At 31.9% G+C, this 20,503-nt stretch overlaps 1 protein-coding gene across 1 annotated transcript; it reads left to right on the top strand.

Moving 5' to 3' along the window:
* Nucleotides 1-453: 453 nt before the first annotated feature.
* Nucleotides 454-18,817, top strand: LOC148237358 (A disintegrin and metalloproteinase with thrombospondin motifs 1-like). The gene is made up of 17 exons (XM_088205353.1): nucleotides 454-1,237; nucleotides 1,306-1,433; nucleotides 1,777-1,948; nucleotides 2,017-2,182; nucleotides 3,000-3,152; nucleotides 3,222-3,329; nucleotides 3,398-3,530; nucleotides 3,731-3,891; nucleotides 9,122-9,294; nucleotides 9,374-9,495; nucleotides 9,656-9,788; nucleotides 9,866-10,058; nucleotides 11,638-11,767; nucleotides 17,530-17,777; nucleotides 17,843-17,956; nucleotides 18,033-18,159; nucleotides 18,419-18,817. Exons 1-17 carry the CDS (start codon nucleotides 520-522, stop codon nucleotides 18,656-18,658), a joined length of 3,219 nt encoding a protein of 1,072 aa, XP_088061479.1. The 5' UTR covers nucleotides 454-519; the 3' UTR covers nucleotides 18,659-18,817.
* Nucleotides 18,818-20,503: the final 1,686 nt, after the last annotated feature.

Genomic DNA, 20,503 nt, shown 5'->3' with positions numbered 1-20,503 from the left:
TTGTCGATAACTTGCTCCCTCCAACTTTCAGCGATTTAGCTCATTACAAATTAAAAATATAATTAGTTTCTTTTTTTAAATTTAGGAAAGATATATTTTTTTTTAAATAAATAAATAAATAAATGAAAAATAATAATAAAAAATCAAAAATATACAATTTGATACATGTTTTAGATTGATATATCTATTTTTGATTATAAATTCCGATCTTTCAGATCAATTGTGGCTTATTTGGATGTGTTCCCACGAATCGGTAAACAATTTTATTAAATGTTCATATCATTCCATCTCCCCTATCAAAAGAGCTCGCTGTGTTGACCAACAAACTAATCTGGCGCATTACTCACTCGCTTTAATTGCTTCTGTTCATTAGTACAGACGTCGCTTTCATTAAACACACAGACACATGTTTATATTTACACGAACGAATACAACCAGAGCCACTTAACGTCTTTCAAACACTCGAGCACTCCACAGTTTTATCCTTTGAACTTTGAAAGACTCAAGACGTCCCGAGAAATGTTGTGCTTCCTATACCTGTGCTTGCTAACATTGTGCCAAGTTTCCAGTTCCAGACACTACATCCCAGAAGATGAAATCTCGGATAGCATCATAGTCTATCCAGCGATCATAAAGCCACCTAGGCAAAAGCGAGACGCGAAGCAAGAGCATGACATCACCAGAGTTCAGATCGAAGATTGGATATTGATATTGAAGCAAAATCAACAGTTATATGTAGATGATTTGCAAGAGTCTTGGATCTCAGATGGGATTAAAATCAAAGAGGATCGAGAAAATGTTTCTTGTCAGTTCTATTCTGGGAGGGTTTGGTTTAGAAGTGAATCCAGGGCTATTGTTACAATATGCAATGATCAATATTATGGCTTTTTAGAGACATATTCAGGGTCCTATTTCGTGGAACCGACTGTGAAGCCGGTAGGTGGTCATATTATGTACAATGCAAAGCTTTTCATGACGAAGGATAATGATGTGTCAAAGGATAAGAGGAGGAGGAAAAGGTGCTCTCAGTGTGAGGTGGTTAACGGTTTCAATCTGACAGGAGACGTCCTTTTGGATGGATTGAATTTTAATTTTGACGAAGAGGAAGTCAAAACGACAACCGAGGAGACAAAGGTTATGGAAAGCAAGAAAATTATACCTGTTAGGTCTAGAAAGTACGTCGATGACGATATTGGGTATTTCGTGGATACACCTTGGGTTACGAGACCTTATTCAGGTATTTATATCACTAGTTAAATAAACTAGAATATGTATTAAAGTGAAAATTCAATTATTTATTTAAAGATTTTGAAGCAATGAATTCTGGCTCTAAAGAAAAGTGGCTGGAAATGGCTCTGGCTGTTGATTATACTGTTATCAATTTTCATGGCAAAGATAAATTGAAACCATATATAATGGCGCTGATGAATATAGTGAGTATATTTTTGTTGCTTTAATAACTGAAAAAATACTAATGGTATAATATAAAATATTAATCATTTGAGTAGGGATGTAATTTATACACATTTGTTAATCTGTTTGTATACACCTGGAAGTGCGGCATTTTACGTAAATTTCTATCTTTATTTCTGTTGTAATTTATTTATTATTATTTTATATTGAATTTATAGTACTATTAAAAAAATTTACCTTGAAATTGCAACTACTATTTATTTTGTATATTGTAGCAATTGACACAATTGTAAATATGCAACAGTAACGTGTATGTTTGTATCATTCACAGTAAAAAACAGTATATAAAATTTTTTTTTTTAGGTGAGCGTCATATACAAGGATGCGTCCCTTAACGCCAACCTCAATTTAGTACTGTCCAAACTCATATTTTACGACAGCAAGAGCGACTCCCTCATCAAGGTGGGCAATGCAAAAAAGTCCCTGGAGGCAGTGAACCGCTGGAACCATCGCCTGATTGGAACGCTGCCAAAGAGTATGTAATAAAACATACTGTGACGTCACATCTCATACCACACCCTACTTATGTTTAACACTTTGCAGGCGAGAAGCCACACGATATCGCCGTGTGGCTCACCAGGGAATATATAGGGGGTCCTTCGGGGTACGCACCTGTGGCAGGGGTTTGCGATAAGTCCAGGAGTACAGCCTTGAACAAGGATGAAGGTCTAGCCAGCGCGTTTATAATAGCGCACGAGATGGCGCACATGTGAGTTAATAACAAAAGCTAAAATAATAAATTTTAAATGTAAAAATGTATGTAGAGAATATTAACGACGAAATCAACAAATGCATGTTTTAAAATAATCGAATAAAGCGTTTAAAAATATCAAGGACAAAATTACATTACCCTTCCATTATCAATTATGGAATTATGTTTCAAACATTTAAAAAAAATCTTGTATACTTGGGAATCCTCGGAATTGTATCTGAGTTGCAAACCGTATTCTGAGTATTTAAAATGATTTTAATAATATGTCGAATTAACTAGACCAGGCCTCGGCAACCTTTTTTGGCTGCGGGTTAAAATAATTAAAATGTGACTATTAAAAAGACTGTTCGGGTAAGTGAATACTTTTGGTCCTAACAACAATATATGTGGTCTAGTCGTGACATCGTAACACGTTAAAAAATATATTTGCAGAACTGAAACGGGTCACTTCAAATCATCAAACGGGCCACTTGGTGACCCGCGGGTCATAGGTTGCCGAGTCCTGAACTAGACCGTCGGATTTAAGCAATGCTCACAGAGAGACTATCGCCCTCTAGATATTGAGCTACTCCAGAAATTAATTTGTGTTAACGAACAAACACATGGTATCCACTCAGACTTTTACTTGCCCAATGTCGTGGAAATTCATATAATTTATCTATTATTAATAACTAAATTTTGTCGACAACTTAATATAAATATATTGATTCCATAGCAGTTACAACTTTTTAGCGTATTTAGTTCGCAACTGTACAATATGTTTTCATATTTTATTAATAGCTGATGTACTTTTTCTTAATTTTAAAAACCCTAGTTTGGGTTTGACTCACGACGGTGACCTCAAAGCAGGAAACCAATGCGACCACGAGATTCACAAAGGAACCATAATGGCACCTACTGTCACAGCCACCTTTAATCGATTCGCCTGGTCTTCCTGTTCGAAGAAAGAGTTCCAAAGGCTCATCAAGTACTTGTTTTATCATTTAAATCATATATATCTAAAGGTTATAGATACAAATGCTGTTTTTTTGTGCAGACAATGGACGTGTCTGTCGAATCCGCCAAAGATGAAAAATCTGCTCGACTCTGGCGTATCTTATACATTTTCAATGGACGAGCAATGCAGAATGGAATACGGTGATGGGTTTGTGTTTTAATTATTAAATATTATTAAAAGTTACATTATTACAAATTATATTATTATAATTCTAGCTATCACTTATGCAACTCTTTCGAATTGATCGAACCTTGTACTCATTTATGGTGCGGCCATAAGAACTCATCTTTATACTGCATTACTAAAAAAGGTCCTCCGGTCGAAGGGACCCAATGCGGATTCGATAAAGTATTCATCATATATATAATATAATTTAATATGAATATTCCCAATATAAGCTTCCTCTCTCTGATTGAATTTTAAATTGAAAAAAAAAGTGACCGGAAAACTTGACTGGGCTCTTCCGCTCGGAGGGAAAATCCGATTAAAGTTCGAGCGGAAGTTGAATTGATGTTTATTTATTTATTTTTTGATGATGTTTTTTCTAGTGGTGCATAGAGGGATATTGCCAATCTATGGACGGTCGTTTGTCTGGACGCAATTCAGTGCCTCAGGACGGCGATTGGGGTCCATGGACCTCGTGGGGGGATTGCACTACGAGTTGCGATTATGGAGTTCAGAAGCGATACAGACACTGCGACAATCCTAGGTATTACAGTTTCAAAGTTGGCTTTGTAATTTAAGATATCTTGAGCTTTAGTCAGTCACATCTTTCAGACCTAATTAACCCATTTCGTACGTTGAGAATGAGGCACGAATGTTGTCACAACAAAGTGATTTTTTATATATATATATAGTCTTACTTTAGCTGTATTATTAATTGTTTTGAAATAAGGTTTAAGTGTACTTTTATAAGTTTACTTTTATTTATAATTTTATTTATTAAAAAATCTTATTCTATTATTTTTGTAACATTATTTTATCGGATTTAATGTACATATGCAATATTGCTATACAACAAGGCTTCACGTTTATTTCAGTTAAAATTAAATATTAAAAAAATATATAACAGTTTAAATTTGTGCAGTGAATTGATATTTAAATAAATATACGTATTGAATCGTTCGTTCCATTGCTTTGTATTTTAAAAATAGTCGTCTCAAAGGTGACTGCTGTGCTGAACCAAATCTAACGATTTAAGTGGAAAGACTGCTTTTATATGGACAGGATGGTGTCAGTTTGAAAGTCAATGCTCGTGGCACTGTTTCTTCTGTGTCTATTAAGCACAAACTTCACTGATGGCAAATTAAAAATAAGAACTCTGATGTAGTTTCAAGTTGGAAGTCGGAGAAAAGACCAGATTGAAAATTTCAATTTTCAATCTGGTCTTTTCTCCGCTAATGTTATTTTGAGTAGTAGTTAAAAGAAAATATATTACGTCATGAATACTTGTGTTACAGTCATATTTGTAGGTTTTTCTACCTGCTTAAGACACTCGATATTTCAAATCTAAATCAATGGTAGTTATGTGTTAAAGTTTTTTTTAATACACATAAGATATTTTCTATAAGCTAAAGGAGTTTTTTCGGGATTCTAACCCTTTAGAGTGTGACTTAGCAGCCAGTAAGACGCAGATGGAAACTAGTGAGAATTTTATTAGTTAATATATTGCGACAGACTATGATGGGCGAGATTGTTATTCTCCGAGCGGTGGTGGAGAAGCTAGCGGAAGGATGATGTCAGTGGAAGATCCTTAGAATTGTGATTGGTGTGACAGCGACAGTATAGCGAATGTTGATCCCTCTCTGCTGCGGTGCTCTTAGGATGTGAGCGTCCATAACCGTATGTTGTCCATGGGCGGGCCGAATCTGCTCTTTCGAGTGTCTGCCTGGTCCTCGTTAGAGATGTATTTAGGTCTGCAAAGCTTTCTGACCAATCACAATCATTTAGCAATCCACCAGCAAATCGTTGCACTCACTTCTTAGATCAACGAAATATGCATACGCCTTTAGAAAATGATATTTACTTGATGGACATCTCCGAAGTCGAATTGTGCAACGGGAATATTGTAACTTTACGATATTTTTTGTCTTCCGGTGATACAGTGTTTCCCGTGACCATTTCGTAACAGAGAAATATTCATTCAATGAACCGAAGAATCTTTGCGTGTTATTTATTGGACACACTTTTCTTATAGTCGTAACGAGGGCCTTTATGTGATCTCACTATTGTCTTGTTTATTCTTATTGACGAATGCTCGTTTTAACTTGAGATTCAAGAATAGGATTCCCCACATTTTAATACCTAATATGTGCTTGATTTTATTTTTTTATTACACGTTTATCTTTAATATATGATTAATTTTATAATACATGTTACTGGTAAATAACTATTTTCAAATTCGATTTTATTTAATAATCACGATATTCATCCGTGATTATTAACCCTTACTTACTCGCACAAAGAAAATTACATAACTGCTCGCATGGGGTCACAGATGACCCCAAATTGTAGGAATAATTTTTATTATTTATTAAATATATAAGTAAATAAAACTTGTTTATTATTAAAGTGCTTTATTAATTCTATAATAAAGCAAAGGAATAACATAAACTTAATATCTAATTAAACAAAAACAAGCTAAATTAAAATAATTATCAAAAATTAACAATTTATACTTATACTGAGATAAAGTTAAAATTTTAGAATATTTTTAGGAACTCTCCGAATCACTTTTATTACACTGTTGACAGTATATTTGAGTGATCATTGCACACAAACTTTGCGTTTAGTTTTACTAGTTTTGTTTGGCAAAAAATCCTGAGGTATATCGGGTTTGTTTTTCTTGAGTGTTCCAACTAAAGTGAGCTTGTAGGGTGGATCCAATAATTCATTTGCGAGTTTCACGCTCGTATACCAATTGTCTACGGTTACTCTCTTTTATCAGCTCTACAATACGTTTTACTATGTCATTTGGGCTGTTTGAGACTTGGTAAGGACCCGCAGGCTGTTTGCCAAAATAAACCTCAAAGGCCAGCAAATAAAATGTCTTGGAGTCTACCAATGCTTGGTTTTTTATACCGAATTTATTTGGTCTGCTTGGCATGTAAACTTTGCCTTTGAACGGCCACGGAACCCAATCAATCTCTTTCAAAAAAGTAACGTAATTACTCGCACGGGGTCACCGCTTAAGAGCGCAGCGACACATCCTTCCACTCCTGTGACTTTTTCGCTACAGGAATACAAACTTCGACGCGGATTATGAAGCTAGCAAGAGAGCGGGGAATTTCGAGAAACAGCAAATGCTTCATTTTTTAATGCGAAATTGCTTTGACCCCATGCGAGTAATTAAGGGTTAAATAAAATTTTAATAATTCTGTTTTCCCAGACATGATAGAAATGGAAAAAAACGCTAATATCCATATTAGTGTCTTTGCTGTGACGGCGACGGCACGATTTTATTGCTTTTGACGTGGATTTTTGACTTCTGTGAAGCGATAATTGTTTTTTGCACTCTTGTGTTGGTCAAAATTTGGTTTAGTTGTGTTTAATTTAATTCTCATTCGTAATATTATTATAAAAAGTCCTAATATAAACGCTTGATAATCGAGCGTTTTCACCGCGATGGTACGATTTTATTGCTGGACTGAAAATTCACTATATGGCAACACTGAGCAGCAAAGAAAACATAACTAATTGTCAGGTAAATATTATGAGTAGATAATTTTAATGATTTTAATGCCTAATTAAAATATTTCGCATATTTTTATATTTATTTGTAGCATAGAAAGAGTTAACTCGCACATATTATTATTTATTCAAGAAATTATATTACGATGTTAAAAAATATATATAATGCCATTAAGGTATAAAGGCCCGGAATTATTGTTTTTCCAGGGCCGGGGTTTGCTCTCGGCGGCCCTGGTTACAATAATAATTTAGTTTTTATTAATATTTTTTCTGGACTAGTTTATTTTTCGGTTTTTCACCTCTAATAATTCCGGCGGTTTTTTTTTTATTAAAAATGGTTCTGGGTGAATTCGGATATGTTTAATTAATTTTATTTTATTATTATTACGAAGCGAATGTTATAATAACTGAAAATATGACAGTCCGATGAAGCAATATCGGAAAAATAATGGAGGATATAACAAAAGTTCTAAGAACACCTCCCTGAATTTTTCCTGTATGAGGTCTCATATTAACCTCCTGAAGTATTCATTATACTGCTCGTTTCAAAAAGCATTATTTTTTTAATAAACAATTTGTTTAATATTATATAAAAAACAAGTGAGAAACTATTTTTCTCTTGTTTTTTTACTTATTTATATATATATATTATACACCTGTATCAAATATCATATTATTATTATACTTTTAAAATTTAACAACCAGTTATAATATATATCCGCGATGATGTACATTTACCGCACACATTTAATTTATAATTCGTATCATAAACTACTACCAAACGCTATCAAAATTAATTTAACCATATGTAAATTTCTCCATTTGGTCGATGATTGAAGTTCACCTTGTGCAGCAAGCAGTAGGCAAACTGGTGTGAGGATTCCACAACAAAGGACTAAATCAGCCCTTGATAAACGTCAACCGGGGGATTGGAGGTGTTCTGAAATCCCGACAGTAAAGCCTTAAGCTTTGTGATAGTAATAGTCTGCTTTATTTACCGCTACACCGTGATTTATTAACATGTGCATTTATAACATCAGGCCGGAGATTTATTTCGAGAATCATTGCGAGTATATTCATGAATACGTGAATAATATAATAATCGTATTGTATTATATGTATATGAAGGGGTATTTAGCTATGTATTTCTCTTGATTACTTGGACAGTTTCGGTTAAGGTTCAATTATTACTTAGCAAAGTTAAATATTGATTTTAACTGTTAATTGGGTTATCTATACTACTTTAATAATATAAACAAAGTTTAATTGTAAATAGTTTATAATTTAATTTAATCAAAGACAGATTGAACATTATAAAAGTTAAGAACTTATGGTTAAATTTAAACGAAAAACTTTTCATGTCGTATTAAAGATTCTTATAAACGCAGTTACAAAGTTTTATTAGAATTAGTTGAATAGTTTCATCGTTATCGTGAACACAACTTTGCTGTATAAGCTTAATGCAATCTGGCACCTTTATAAGCTTTTTAATGCATATCGTTACCGTAACTGAATTAATCCTTCAAATAACAAACTGTTTTTAACAAAGAAAGATTTCAATTAAAAATGTATTATAATATTATTGCTTAAACAACACGTAAAAATATTGTTATAAATCATAAAAATAGCCATATGCATAATCGACTATGATGCATGAGAATAATATTGTTGTACTTTTTTCTATAAAATCTGATTTTATAATCAGATTTATTATATTATATTATTTTCACATATGTGTAGTAAACTTTGAAGCAAAACATGTTAAAGCGTTTTTAAGCTTAAAAATCGTTATCTTAGTGTAATAATATATGTAATAAAGTGGAGTCTCTAATACATATAAATATTTTATAAAAATGTTAAACAGTATATGAAGGACTTATTCGGCAAAAGCGGACCAATGAAATGCTTTTGTTAATCGCTGCCTACTGACTGTAATTTCTGAATAGTGTAAAGTATATATGGACAAACATCCAGTGTATATATCTATACCAATACCACACCTTCAATTTTATTTTATTAGCATCTCAGCATATTCTTAAAAATATTTATATTTATATTCTCAAAAGTCAACGTATATAAAAACTGAATTTTTGCTGTTATAGCCAACAACGAATGTTCTAAATGTGTGCTCAACACATGAGCTGTGATTATTTTAGTATTTTACTATATATAATGTCGATCATAGAAGGACTGGCTTATTATTAATTGCGTCTTTGCATAAAATATATTTTTTCTTATACATATTTTAGCCCAACTGCTGGTGGAGCTGATTGCAAAGGAGACAAAGAAGAAGTGAAGATCTGCATAAATGCAAAGCGCTGTGAAATATCTCCTAAGAAAGACGTCAGAGGAGAATTGTGTTTAGGTTTCAACGAAGATGATAATGAGTATGGAGAATGGCTTCCATATCACGAAGAAACAGGTAAATTCAAAATCTTTTCAAAACTATAAAGGTAAATCTATGTTATCTAGATTAATACTTTTCCATATTAAACATCCAGAAGAGAATATGTGCAAGGTAAGCTGCATTCTTTGGAGCAATCGTGAAGTTATGAAGAGTGGTGAATTATATCCAGATGGAACTCCTTGTTCTTATGATAATGAACATCACATTTGCATAAAGGTTTGCTTCATTCCAGATTATTTATGCTATGTAGCAAAGTATTTAATATTAAAAATATTAAAAATTACATGCTTATATTCTAGGTGTTGCGTTACACATAATAAAATGTTAACTACACACCCATAAAGGAACGAAAAGTTTATTCCATATATATTTTCAGGGAAAATGTCATAAACTCGGTTGCAATGGAGTGGAAAATTCCACGAAGGCAGCAGACGCCTGTGGGGAATGTGGGGGCACAGGTAGATCCTGCGTCAACAGTTTCCTGGTTTTTAAAAAAGTTTTAAGGGGAGGTATGCTTATGAATATTCAATTTTTTGTGACCTTTATTAATATTCTACTTTTGCAAATTGTTTTGTATTTTTTTTAGATATGACCAAGCTTATGGTGCTTCCAAAAGAATCAAGGCATGTTTCTATAGTGGTTGGTCTTCATCCAAATTTAGAAACAAATGATATTTCTGTGGAATCCACCTTTCATTTGGCGCTCAAAAAGAAGGATAAGAAAGTATATGGTTTAGAGGCGAAAAAATCACTAGACGCAGCACAAATGCTGAAGAAAAAGTAAATATATAAGTTTTTATGTATTTCTAAAAAAATACTTATGATAAGAGTAAATATATTGATTTTTTATTATCATTCGAAGTCTTAAGTCTGGAGTTTTAACTCTTGCTTACTTTTTGATGACTGCTTGGCTTTCAATCGAAGTCAGAAATCAAAATAGATCCTCCAAAGGCTTATATCATTTTTTTTAATACATTGGCGAATATACTCATAATATTCGTAGTCTTGAGTAACAAAGTTTAATTTATAAAAAATGTGTTTAATATCAGAAACTGCGTAAATTGTGATTTTACCAGCGATTTAATGGTTATTTTCTTACAAATCATCAAATCATCAAATGGTTGTTTTTTACAAATCATCGTCAAAATTTCAAAATTAATGTATATGCAATCACTTAAGCTCTGTGGTAATAACACGCCGTGAATTCTTAAATTAAAGGCTATCTAAATGTTAGTAATCTGCTAGCGATTAATTTCTGGCGGTAAATTGCTGGCGGTGAATTTCGGATGATAAATTTTCGGACCTCAACTAATATATGTATTAGGTATTGTATATTTATATTCAATTTCAATGTTCTTATAATAATGAGCGGAATTCTCATGTGTTCAATAATTTTGTCACCGTTTTGCTGAAAATAATATACATAGTCACATGGTTTTATATTTCAAAGAAACGTATTAAATGTGTTTAGCGCTGACAAATTTTAGGGTATGGTTATGGTTTCTTTGAATAGTTTTTCTACTTTTCTGAAATGTTATTAGCAATATACAATATTTACCATATCTCAAAGATACATAGTTAGATCTTCATAGTTAAAAAAATTCATTATTAAAAATCAACAAAGAGTACATAAAAAGGAATATTAATTTACTAAAAGATTTTTGTATTAGTAATCAGGAAATATATAATTTATTCAATTAATACAATTTAACTCATAACTAATTAATATTCAATATTTATAAACTGTTAAATATTATGTTATTTTATAATAAATAAAACAAATAGTATGATATTATATATGTAGATCTAATATCAATTAAAAATAATATTTTTATATACATATGTATATATATTTATATATAATAATAAATACATTAATCCAATTATAAAACCATTAAATAACTATTAATTATTCATCACGCCTTTCACTTAAAAACGTTTACTCATAGCTATTTTTATTACATCAACAATAACCTCTTTGTGTTCTAATGTAAACATATATAAACTGAAATATATCTCGGAGAGATTGTTATTTTAACATTATTATGTATAATGGTAATGAAAAAATTGTCAATATTAGAAACAGGCTTCACATTTAAAAACCAAAAAATCTGATAATGAATACATTCATTTCTGATGACATATCATTAAAATTTGATTATCAGATTTTAAAGCTTATCTTTCTTGTTACATCCATCGTATTATTTATTATCCATCAAATGACACATACATATATATAAATATATTGATTCCGTATAAAACAATAATTTCACATTTCACTTGAAACGATTTTATAAATCTTAATCCAATAGCGATCCCTCTTTATAGCCTTCATTATTAACCTAAATTTACGACGCAGGACGGAAGAGGAAAATCCTGCAGAGGAAACAGTGGCCGTTTTGGGAGGAGCTGCCTTCAAACCAGGCAGGTCCGCCGGGACCCTCACGTTGAGAAGCGCTGGACCGCTTTTGGAGGACATCGCCGTGTTGGTAAGGCGCACACAATATTCCGTGGTTCGAATGTTTGCCGAAACGTTCGATGTTTGCGGTCCCCCCGGGACGATGGCTTCAAGGCCGCAGTCGAAACGTTCCTCTGTCTGATATAAAGAGGAAAATATTTGCATCGAGTAAACATTTTTATTTCCGCTCGTTGCTGATTCATAATGAAAGAAACGTATTTCGCAAACTATATATGTACCTAATTTTAAGTGGTAGTTTCCCGTTGCTTCATTTATATTATGTATATTTAAAATCTAAATCTAAATACAATGCTTATAAATAATTATTTTTCAACCTAATAAATATCATATAAATATATATTATTATTATTTAGTTTAATCTGTAATAACACAGCTTTTAAAAATAAATAAATATATTTTATAAATAGCAAAACATAATAAATCACATTATTTATTATAGAGAGATGAAAAAACAAGTTTGTATTTGCTCTCTCTTATCCAAGAATCCCTCGAGTGTGTATGTATATTGATATATTCGATATACAACATAGCCAGAATCGAAATATCCCAATTGTCACTTCATAAATTTCGACCTCTGGATTTAGATTATTATGTCCAAGTTTTTGTGTGTATACACATTTCTATAGTCTCAATTCCTCCTTATCTTCGAGCGCCATTCGTCTTGGGATACGTCTTGTATAGCCCCTAAATATTTGTCAGATTTTCTACTCTCCTCGCCAGACAATGACCGAAATAAATTATTCATGATAAAGTTAAAAAATTAAAGAGAGGCTTTTTTGCGGGAGATTTTTTCGCAAAGTATTTTATTTTATTTTTGTTCTGGTATGGAATTATCTTAATTGACATTATGGTAATTTGTAAGCCTTGATTGTATAACTTTTGATGAGTTGTAATGCTATACATAGTATGGGAGTTTGGTATTGCATGCTTGAGTATTGTATTACTGTGCATAATTACTGAGGCCGGATGGAGAGGAACAAGAAAATAATTCCGGATGCTGTGGAGAATTCATTAACGGAAATATTAGTGCACTTTGAGCTTAGTGGTATGCAAATGTAGCGGTTTGTAAATTTACCAAGATTAAAATTAAATTATGCCCAGGACACGTCAACAAACATTTGGATATTTCACTCATAAATTTCAATTTTATGCAAATACCACTGATATCTACAAGGCATTGCCTCATTTATGTGCGGGGAAATAAAATGGCACTTATTCATATTATAGTTCTAATTATTATACCTTTAATTAATTATAATTATGTATATTATATCATTGTAATCCTAAGGGGTGTGATTTCGCAGCCAGAAAGACGCCGGTGGTAACGAATTTTATGGTGGGCGAGTATTGCTTATCTCCAGGCGTTGGTGGAGAAGCTGGCGGAGGGATGATGTTCAGTGGGTGGTCCTCTGAGGTCTCGTAATCTCTCTCCGTGGCACGTTTCTCTTGCTGTCCGCCGATGTCGGTTCCTCTTTTGCTTATCTCTCCGTCTGTCCTTCATTCATTGGAGAACGGCCTTAAGTATCATAGCTATGGAAAACTCTCTGACTAATCATAACATCATACACAATGCACTCGTTCATTCGACTAACGAAATATGTCCATGCCTCTAGAAAGTGACATTTGCTTCATGGACATCTTTCGAAGGTCGTATGCTAACTAAATCGTGCTTTTTGTCATCCGATGGTATAGTTTCCGCGACTGTTATTCCTCTGCATTGGAGAGTTATTATTACATGTCATATATTTGTTACTCTTTTTCCTCTGGATATAACGATGACTATTGTGGTATGTTCAGTTACACTATTTTGTCACCTTCATCCTTTTTATTGTCTTGGTTACGGTGATTATGTGAGCGAGTTTAAAGAAGAACCCAGTATCAATTAATAGTTTGTTTTAAAATATGGTGGAAATTAATTTTTAATACAAATAAAAATAATCACTCGAAGCTTAACTGAAAACCGATATTTATCCCGGAACCGAATCGACTCATACTTTTTTTAATGAACTGGAACGAAAACATAGCGGTTTGATGCCCTGATATCTACTTCAGAAATAAGTCATACTACCATAGAAGTCTCATTCAAATTTAAATTTCTTCTTTTGTGTATTTTCTCTAATTTTTATAAAAAGTATAATATTAGTGTATTTTCTTTAATTTCAATAAAAAATGTCGTGGTCATTTTCAAGAATTTTTTTAATAATGTATTTTCAATGAATTTTGAAAGGATTTGGAGACCCTACTAACGATAATATTTTCAAATAAACTTAATATAAGTAATTATTGCAAAAAAAGTATTCAACGCGGCTCGAGGACAATTTTTCAATCTCAATGCAGGCCCCCCTCCCCCCCGACTTGTTTAAAGTACAGTCCTAATCTAATCGAAGTATTTAATAAAAGATAAATAAAGTCTTTTCTAAAACATACGATGTAGTCAATAAACGAATAATTTTAATGCCGGATAAGGTATATGTATAAAAAATATATAATTAGAAATAAAAAATATTTGTGTAATATCATTTTTTAATTAACATTAATAGAAAAATAATATTATTAGAGGAACATGTAATTATTGTATAATTTTTCTTAACATATTAAATTATTGTGCTATAAATTTACCAAATATAATATATTTCTACATCTTAGATGAAGGAAAAATCTATAATTCTAATAGTACTTCTTTGTCGTCATTTTAGTATTATACAATTTTTTATAACAATCGAGAGCCTCTTCCATCTTAAACTTGAAATCAGACAATCTTTCAGCTTGTGGGTCGTTTTCTTCTGCGATCCTAACAGCTTTTTCGCAGGTTTGAAAAATTAACGTAAGAGTCCTAGTGTCCAAATTTTTCGCCGGTTCTCCGCCTTCATTGTTAATATCACAGATTTCGTCACCGAGATGAACCAATTCTTCATCAGATAATTTAATCATGTACGACGTCAAGCATTCTCTAACGTCGGTTTGATCTACTCCATAAAATCCCATAGCATGCGCCAGCTCTACGATGTTATTCTGAACTTCGAGTATAGTTTGATCTATAGATTGGCATTCATTTACACAATTTGGTAATAAAGCTTTCCAAACACTGTTCATGTGACTTTGGTTTATATTGTACCAAGCTGCTGCTATATTTTCTACAGCCATTTTGATATTATAATCCTTCCATAATTGTTTTATTGACATTTCATTTTCTTCATCAGAACCTGCTACTAGATACTCCATAGCAAACTGCAGATAATATGCTTTAAATAATGACGTTATACCTTGATCCATCGGTTGTAAAATAGACGTAGTGTTTGGAGGTAAAAATAAGACCTTAATATTATCTGCGTAATTTTTAGAATTGAAGGGATGTCCTGGTGCATTGTCTATTAATAAGAGTATTTTATTATCTAGGTTGTTTTCCATACAATATTCAGTTACAAACGGTGATAAATAGCCTGATATATAATCTGCGAATACTTCCTTCGTCACCCATGATACTTTCTCAGACTTCCATATCACTGGTAAATTTGTATTTTGTAAATCTTGTGGATTTTCTGAATAATATACAAGAAATGGTTTTAGTTTAACGTCTCCGCTTAAATTTCCGCCTAAGAGTAGTGTAAGTCGATCCATTGATATCTTAAAACCCGGTGATTGTTCTTCATCAATAGCTATAAAAGTCCGAGACGGTAGCTTCTTCCAAAACAGACCTGTTTCATCTACATTAAAGATTTGCATCGGCGTGTATCCTTCTTCTTCGATTATCTTTAATAAATTTTGATTGAAATTCTTCACTACTTCAACTTCAGAACCTATTCTATCCGCGTGTATATTTTGAAAGTTAACCCTCTTTTTGAAGCGCTCGAACCATCCATTTGAAGCTTTGAAGTCGCTTATGTTTGTAGCGCCTTCGTCTTCGGCTTTCTTCTTCAATAAGTCATATAAAGAGAGCGCTTTTTCTTGTATAACTGCAAAATTCATATTCACGTTCCGCTGATAATGGCAATCTATCCAATTGATTAGTAATCTTTCTAGTTTTTCCATCATCATGTCTCTAGTTCTAGTGATTCGATCAGCTTTCATTCCATGTACGCATTCTCTAGCCACGCTCGTCAACTTATCTTTCTGCAATGTTATACATCTGACTGTGGATGAAGGTAAATGCATAGATTTACAAATGTCTCTTGGTCGTTCCCCGTTTTCCAATCTCGAGATTACATCTAATTTTTGAGCTACAGTCAAAGATCTTCTCATTTTCTTTTTCTTCTTGACAACGGGCGTCTCGCTGGCGATAATATTATCAGCCATGTCCAAATATTAAGAGAAATTCCGTCCAAAAACAGAACAAAGCGATTATAACCTCACTTGACAAACAGCAATAACTGACAGCTCGTTACTTCGGGCTGTCATATTAAATACCATGCTCGTTAAATCGAGTTAGTCTCGTTACATCGAAAATATATGTTTAATATATTTTATCTACACAAAAAATAATTTTAATGCATTCAAAATTTTTTATTATTAAATCATCTGACATCAACAATAATTGACAACTCACTAGTACATATTTAGTTTTTTTAATGTCACTAATTTTATTAATTTGTCATTTTGTATGACAATATTTTAGTCGGTAAAATCCTAATCCTTTTATGCAACTGTTTACGTTATGTATTTTTGTCGTGCCAGCAAAAGATTTTGGTGACAGGATGGTGATAGAGTGGCAATTAGACACAGGGCCAGCCCGAGGGGCAGGCAGTACAGGCGATCGCCTGGGGCGCTAGATCTTGTGGGGCGCCGTGATACCAAATAAAGGCGCAATATTTACTTAAAATTATCAAACAATATTGGTAAAAAATATAATCTGATATTATTTTTTTGTATACACTACTGTGCACTCTTTAGATTATTTCACGCGTAAAAAATCGCGACGAAAATAAAACTACAAATTCTTAAAATACCCACAATCGCAAAAAAAAATATGGTGTCAAATATAATATTAAATTACTTTAATTTGAATTATTTTTGCGCTCATGTAATGAGTTAATAAAGTATTAATATGGGGAGGGGGGGGGGAATTTAGTTTTTGCCTGGGGGGCACAATAACCTAGGGCCGGCCCTGATTAGACACAGATATCCTTTATATTTATCAATTAATCCGAGCAATAATAAGTATATCGAACGTATATCCATATCGTGTACTAATAGTAGAGACGTAAACCCTAACTTGTCATTTCTTTCTCAAATATGAATAATGATGAAATGTATAGCTCTCGAACTGACTGTGTTAACGTAGATATAGTATAGGAATATAAATTGAGAAATAGGAACACTTATATCGCGAAATTATATATTTACATCTGTATATAGAATAATTTCGAAAAGACAAAATAATGTGATTTTTATGTTGTTTTTAATATAAGCCTTACTCTAAAAATACGGTCTAATTAAAAAAAAATGTTTATAAAAATATACTTTCGAGTTTAGCTCTGTTTAGTCCCTCTTTTTATGAATACATATTAAATCAAACATGTGTGCAAAAGCATTCAGATATATTAAATGCAGAATACTGGTTCAAAACCATTATCATTGTTTACAATTGTTGAAGTTATATAATAAAAGAAGAAAAAAATTATTCATAACTATGGGTAAATTTAAAGAAAAATACATGAAACCTTTTAATATTTTTAAAAGTTTTAGGTATTAAAATTTAAAAGAGAAAATTCAATCATATCCAATTTCAAAATGAGTTGGCAATATATCTATACTATATAGTATTTCATTCCACAGATATCTTCACCGAAAAAATACATCAACATTGTTGAAGTCACCATTCAACTTAATTACACATTACCGAGCACAATGGTATCTTCTGATTCTTTAGAAAGGTACGTTTGGACGATGACAAAGTGTCACTGTGACAAACAGCCTAAAGGTCCATTCTGCATCGATGCCTTGAACGCAAATACAACCGTAGATCCAATAAAATGTTCAACAAACACCAGAATAAAATTTTTAGATGAAAACTGTGACAAAAAGTATGATGATTTTAATAGACACATAAGATATACTATATACTTAAATAATTAATAAATAATTTTAGATGTGACTTTCATTGGGTTGTCGGTGAATGGGAATTTTGCAGCGCGACATGTGGCGATCAAGGAGTGGCTCATAGGGAATTGTACTGCATACCGACTACTGTGGATTATTCAGAGTAAAAATGATAATGTGTATAATGTTTTAATGCCTAATATATGTTTATATTTGATGTATATTTTTTTAAAACACAGCATGGGTGATAAGCCATGGATCTATATGGTTGAACCGACAAAGTGTGGTGATGAAAAACCGTTACAAGAAAAACCGTGTAACAGAATTCTTTGTCCTGCTTATTGGATTGAAGAACCATGGTCAGAGGTATAGATAATCTATAAATTTAGATATAGCAAATAATAGTTAAATAGCAATTCACAATTTCAATCTAATTAGTGTACATATTGTACCTTTGAAATGTATATCCTAGATATCATTATAGGAACATCTGTCTGAAAGACTCACCTCTAAATCTGCTACAATATATTATTTATTTAGTGCCTACTAGATTCTCGTTAAAGTTATACCAATCATTTCTTTGCTTGAAATACTGTACATAAACCAAATAAAAATATATTTTCAGTGTTCGACCACTTGCGGAGCAGGAATTTCAATGCGGTCTTTCAAATGCAGCGCTGGAAATAAAAACACCAAATACTGTGGTACTCTTCCTCCTCCTCAATGGCGGGCTTGCCATGGATCCTGTCCTCGATCGTGTGTCAAAGATAAAAGTATTTATTGTGCCTTACCGGCATTATTGAGGTATTGTGTATTACCAGACTTTGAAAAACTTTGTTGTATGACTTGTAAGAAGACTGAGTGATAGAAATATAATTTAAATTAACTACCACCATATAATTATTAATCTTGACAATATGTAGAAGTAAAAGAAATATAAATATTAATGGTTAATTTTTTCTCAACTTAATAAATGTGCTGATTGTAATTTAAAAAATTAAAAATACCCATAAAGTATACATTAGAGGTTGTTTTTTTATTAATTTCTGGTAATTATTTTATTTTCTTTTCTCTGGTTCATTTTAAGAATACTATTATTTAAAACCACACCATTGTAAAATACTCTCATAGCTGCACTAAGTAATAAGTAACATAAGTCTTTGACTGTATCTCCAGATTTGGGTTTTAAATGTCCATATTTACTTTTAATATGTTTCCTGATGATTAACTAGTTCCTTTAATTATGTTTACTCTTAGTGGTTTTATTTCTGTTTAGATATATGTATTTTATTTAAGTTGCCTATCCTAAAGCATAACCTAGGTATTTGCCATTATTTTTGTAAGAGATTTTCATTGTTTAACTTTACGGGTAGGAAGTTTTCTTTTTAATTTTGTAGAGAACAAAGATGTTTCATGAACCCACAAGAAAAATTATCATATTAAAATACCCAAAAGCTAAGATGTATGATTAGCACAGATTTTAGAAAAGCAAAAATATTTCTATAACTGTTATTATATTTGTCGAAGCAAAAGTATTGTTTTTATCTTAACAAATAGTTTTTCTTATTCGTGATTTTTTATGGCCTTTGGGAAGTAACCACAATGGTTTGATTTACAAAGAGTCACCCGAGAGATAATCTCATTTAGTCTGAATAGGGCTTTTATTCCATTCATTTTATTTTATTCAATTCCATGCTGTATACGCATATCGAGAGCCACCAACATCAGATCTCTAAGGATTTTGTACTTCCGCGACTACTTTATTTTGGATTTGATGCCCCGTTACAAAACTTTTGAATAACTTTAATCAGCGATACTCTTCTGGAGAAGAATAATATTAATATCAAAAATAGCTTGTCTAAGTCAGTACGAAATGAGATTTATTTTCCTGTTAAAAATAAATAGGATTTAAACAAATCTCTTTCATTGTATCATTTACCAAGAAAATTTGCCAGGAGCAATTTTCATTACTAAAGTAAATGCTGTAATAAATACTGTTATATATGTATATAGTGAATTATATTAGATTGCAAGAATTGAATCACAGAAATTGCGAAAGGTCTTTTGAAAATAATAATAATAGCAACGTTATTTTACTTAAAGCAAGCCGAAAGTTCTAGAATGTTTTTAATGGCAAAAAATTATTATGTTTTTTGAAATTGCCGCATTGACCGTAAGATAAGGACTTATTACATATACGCGTTAAAAGCGCAATAAACAAAAATGCCATTAGTTTTTACAATTCACTGACTAGTTTGTGCGTGACAATTAAAGATTCTGAAGGACTTATAAATGCTATTGTTTTGAATTTACATACGAGTGCATACGTAGCTCAAATCGTTCATTCAACTTTCATTAGGAATTTATTCCCGACAAAAACTTTCATAAAGAACTTTTACCAATTACTTTTGACTTGGGACACACAAAAGTTCATCCAAACTTATCAATCAGCGCCACGCAAAGAATTGATTGAGACCCTGGCACAGCTTCAACTTCTGAAAATTTAGAGTGCAACCCGATCTTCGTAGACCACTGGATTTTACAGCACAGATGTATATACATAAATTGTATCCAACTAAAATTTGTTATCTACACAATTATTATAATTTTTAACAAAATTATATCAAGCAAAAGCCCCAAATTGGGTGGATTTCTTTACATCAAAAAGTGTATGAAGTTTTTTTTAAATATTTTAATGAAGATAAGGTTC

This window comes from Plectrocnemia conspersa, unplaced genomic scaffold, assembly GCF_051122295.1.
Source record: "Plectrocnemia conspersa isolate PC_06_02 unplaced genomic scaffold, ASM5112229v1 ptg000002l, whole genome shotgun sequence".
Classification (NCBI taxonomy): Eukaryota; Metazoa; Arthropoda; class Insecta; order Trichoptera; family Polycentropodidae; genus Plectrocnemia; species Plectrocnemia conspersa.
This window is presented reverse-complemented; position numbering and strand designations above follow the sequence as displayed.

Bases quoted from the DNA above. Each gene is read 5' to 3' on its own strand.
- LOC148237358 (XM_088205353.1), top strand. From the start codon at position 520: ATGTTGTGCTTCCTATACCTGTGCTTGCTAACATTGTGCCAAGTTTCC. The intron at 3,153-3,221 runs GTACTTGTTTTA...TTTTTTGTGCAG, and splicing joins GAGTTCCAAAGGCTCATCAA to ACAATGGACGTGTCTGTCGA. The intron at 10,059-11,637 runs GTAAATATATAA...TTTACGACGCAG, and splicing joins GCACAAATGCTGAAGAAAAA to GACGGAAGAGGAAAATCCTG.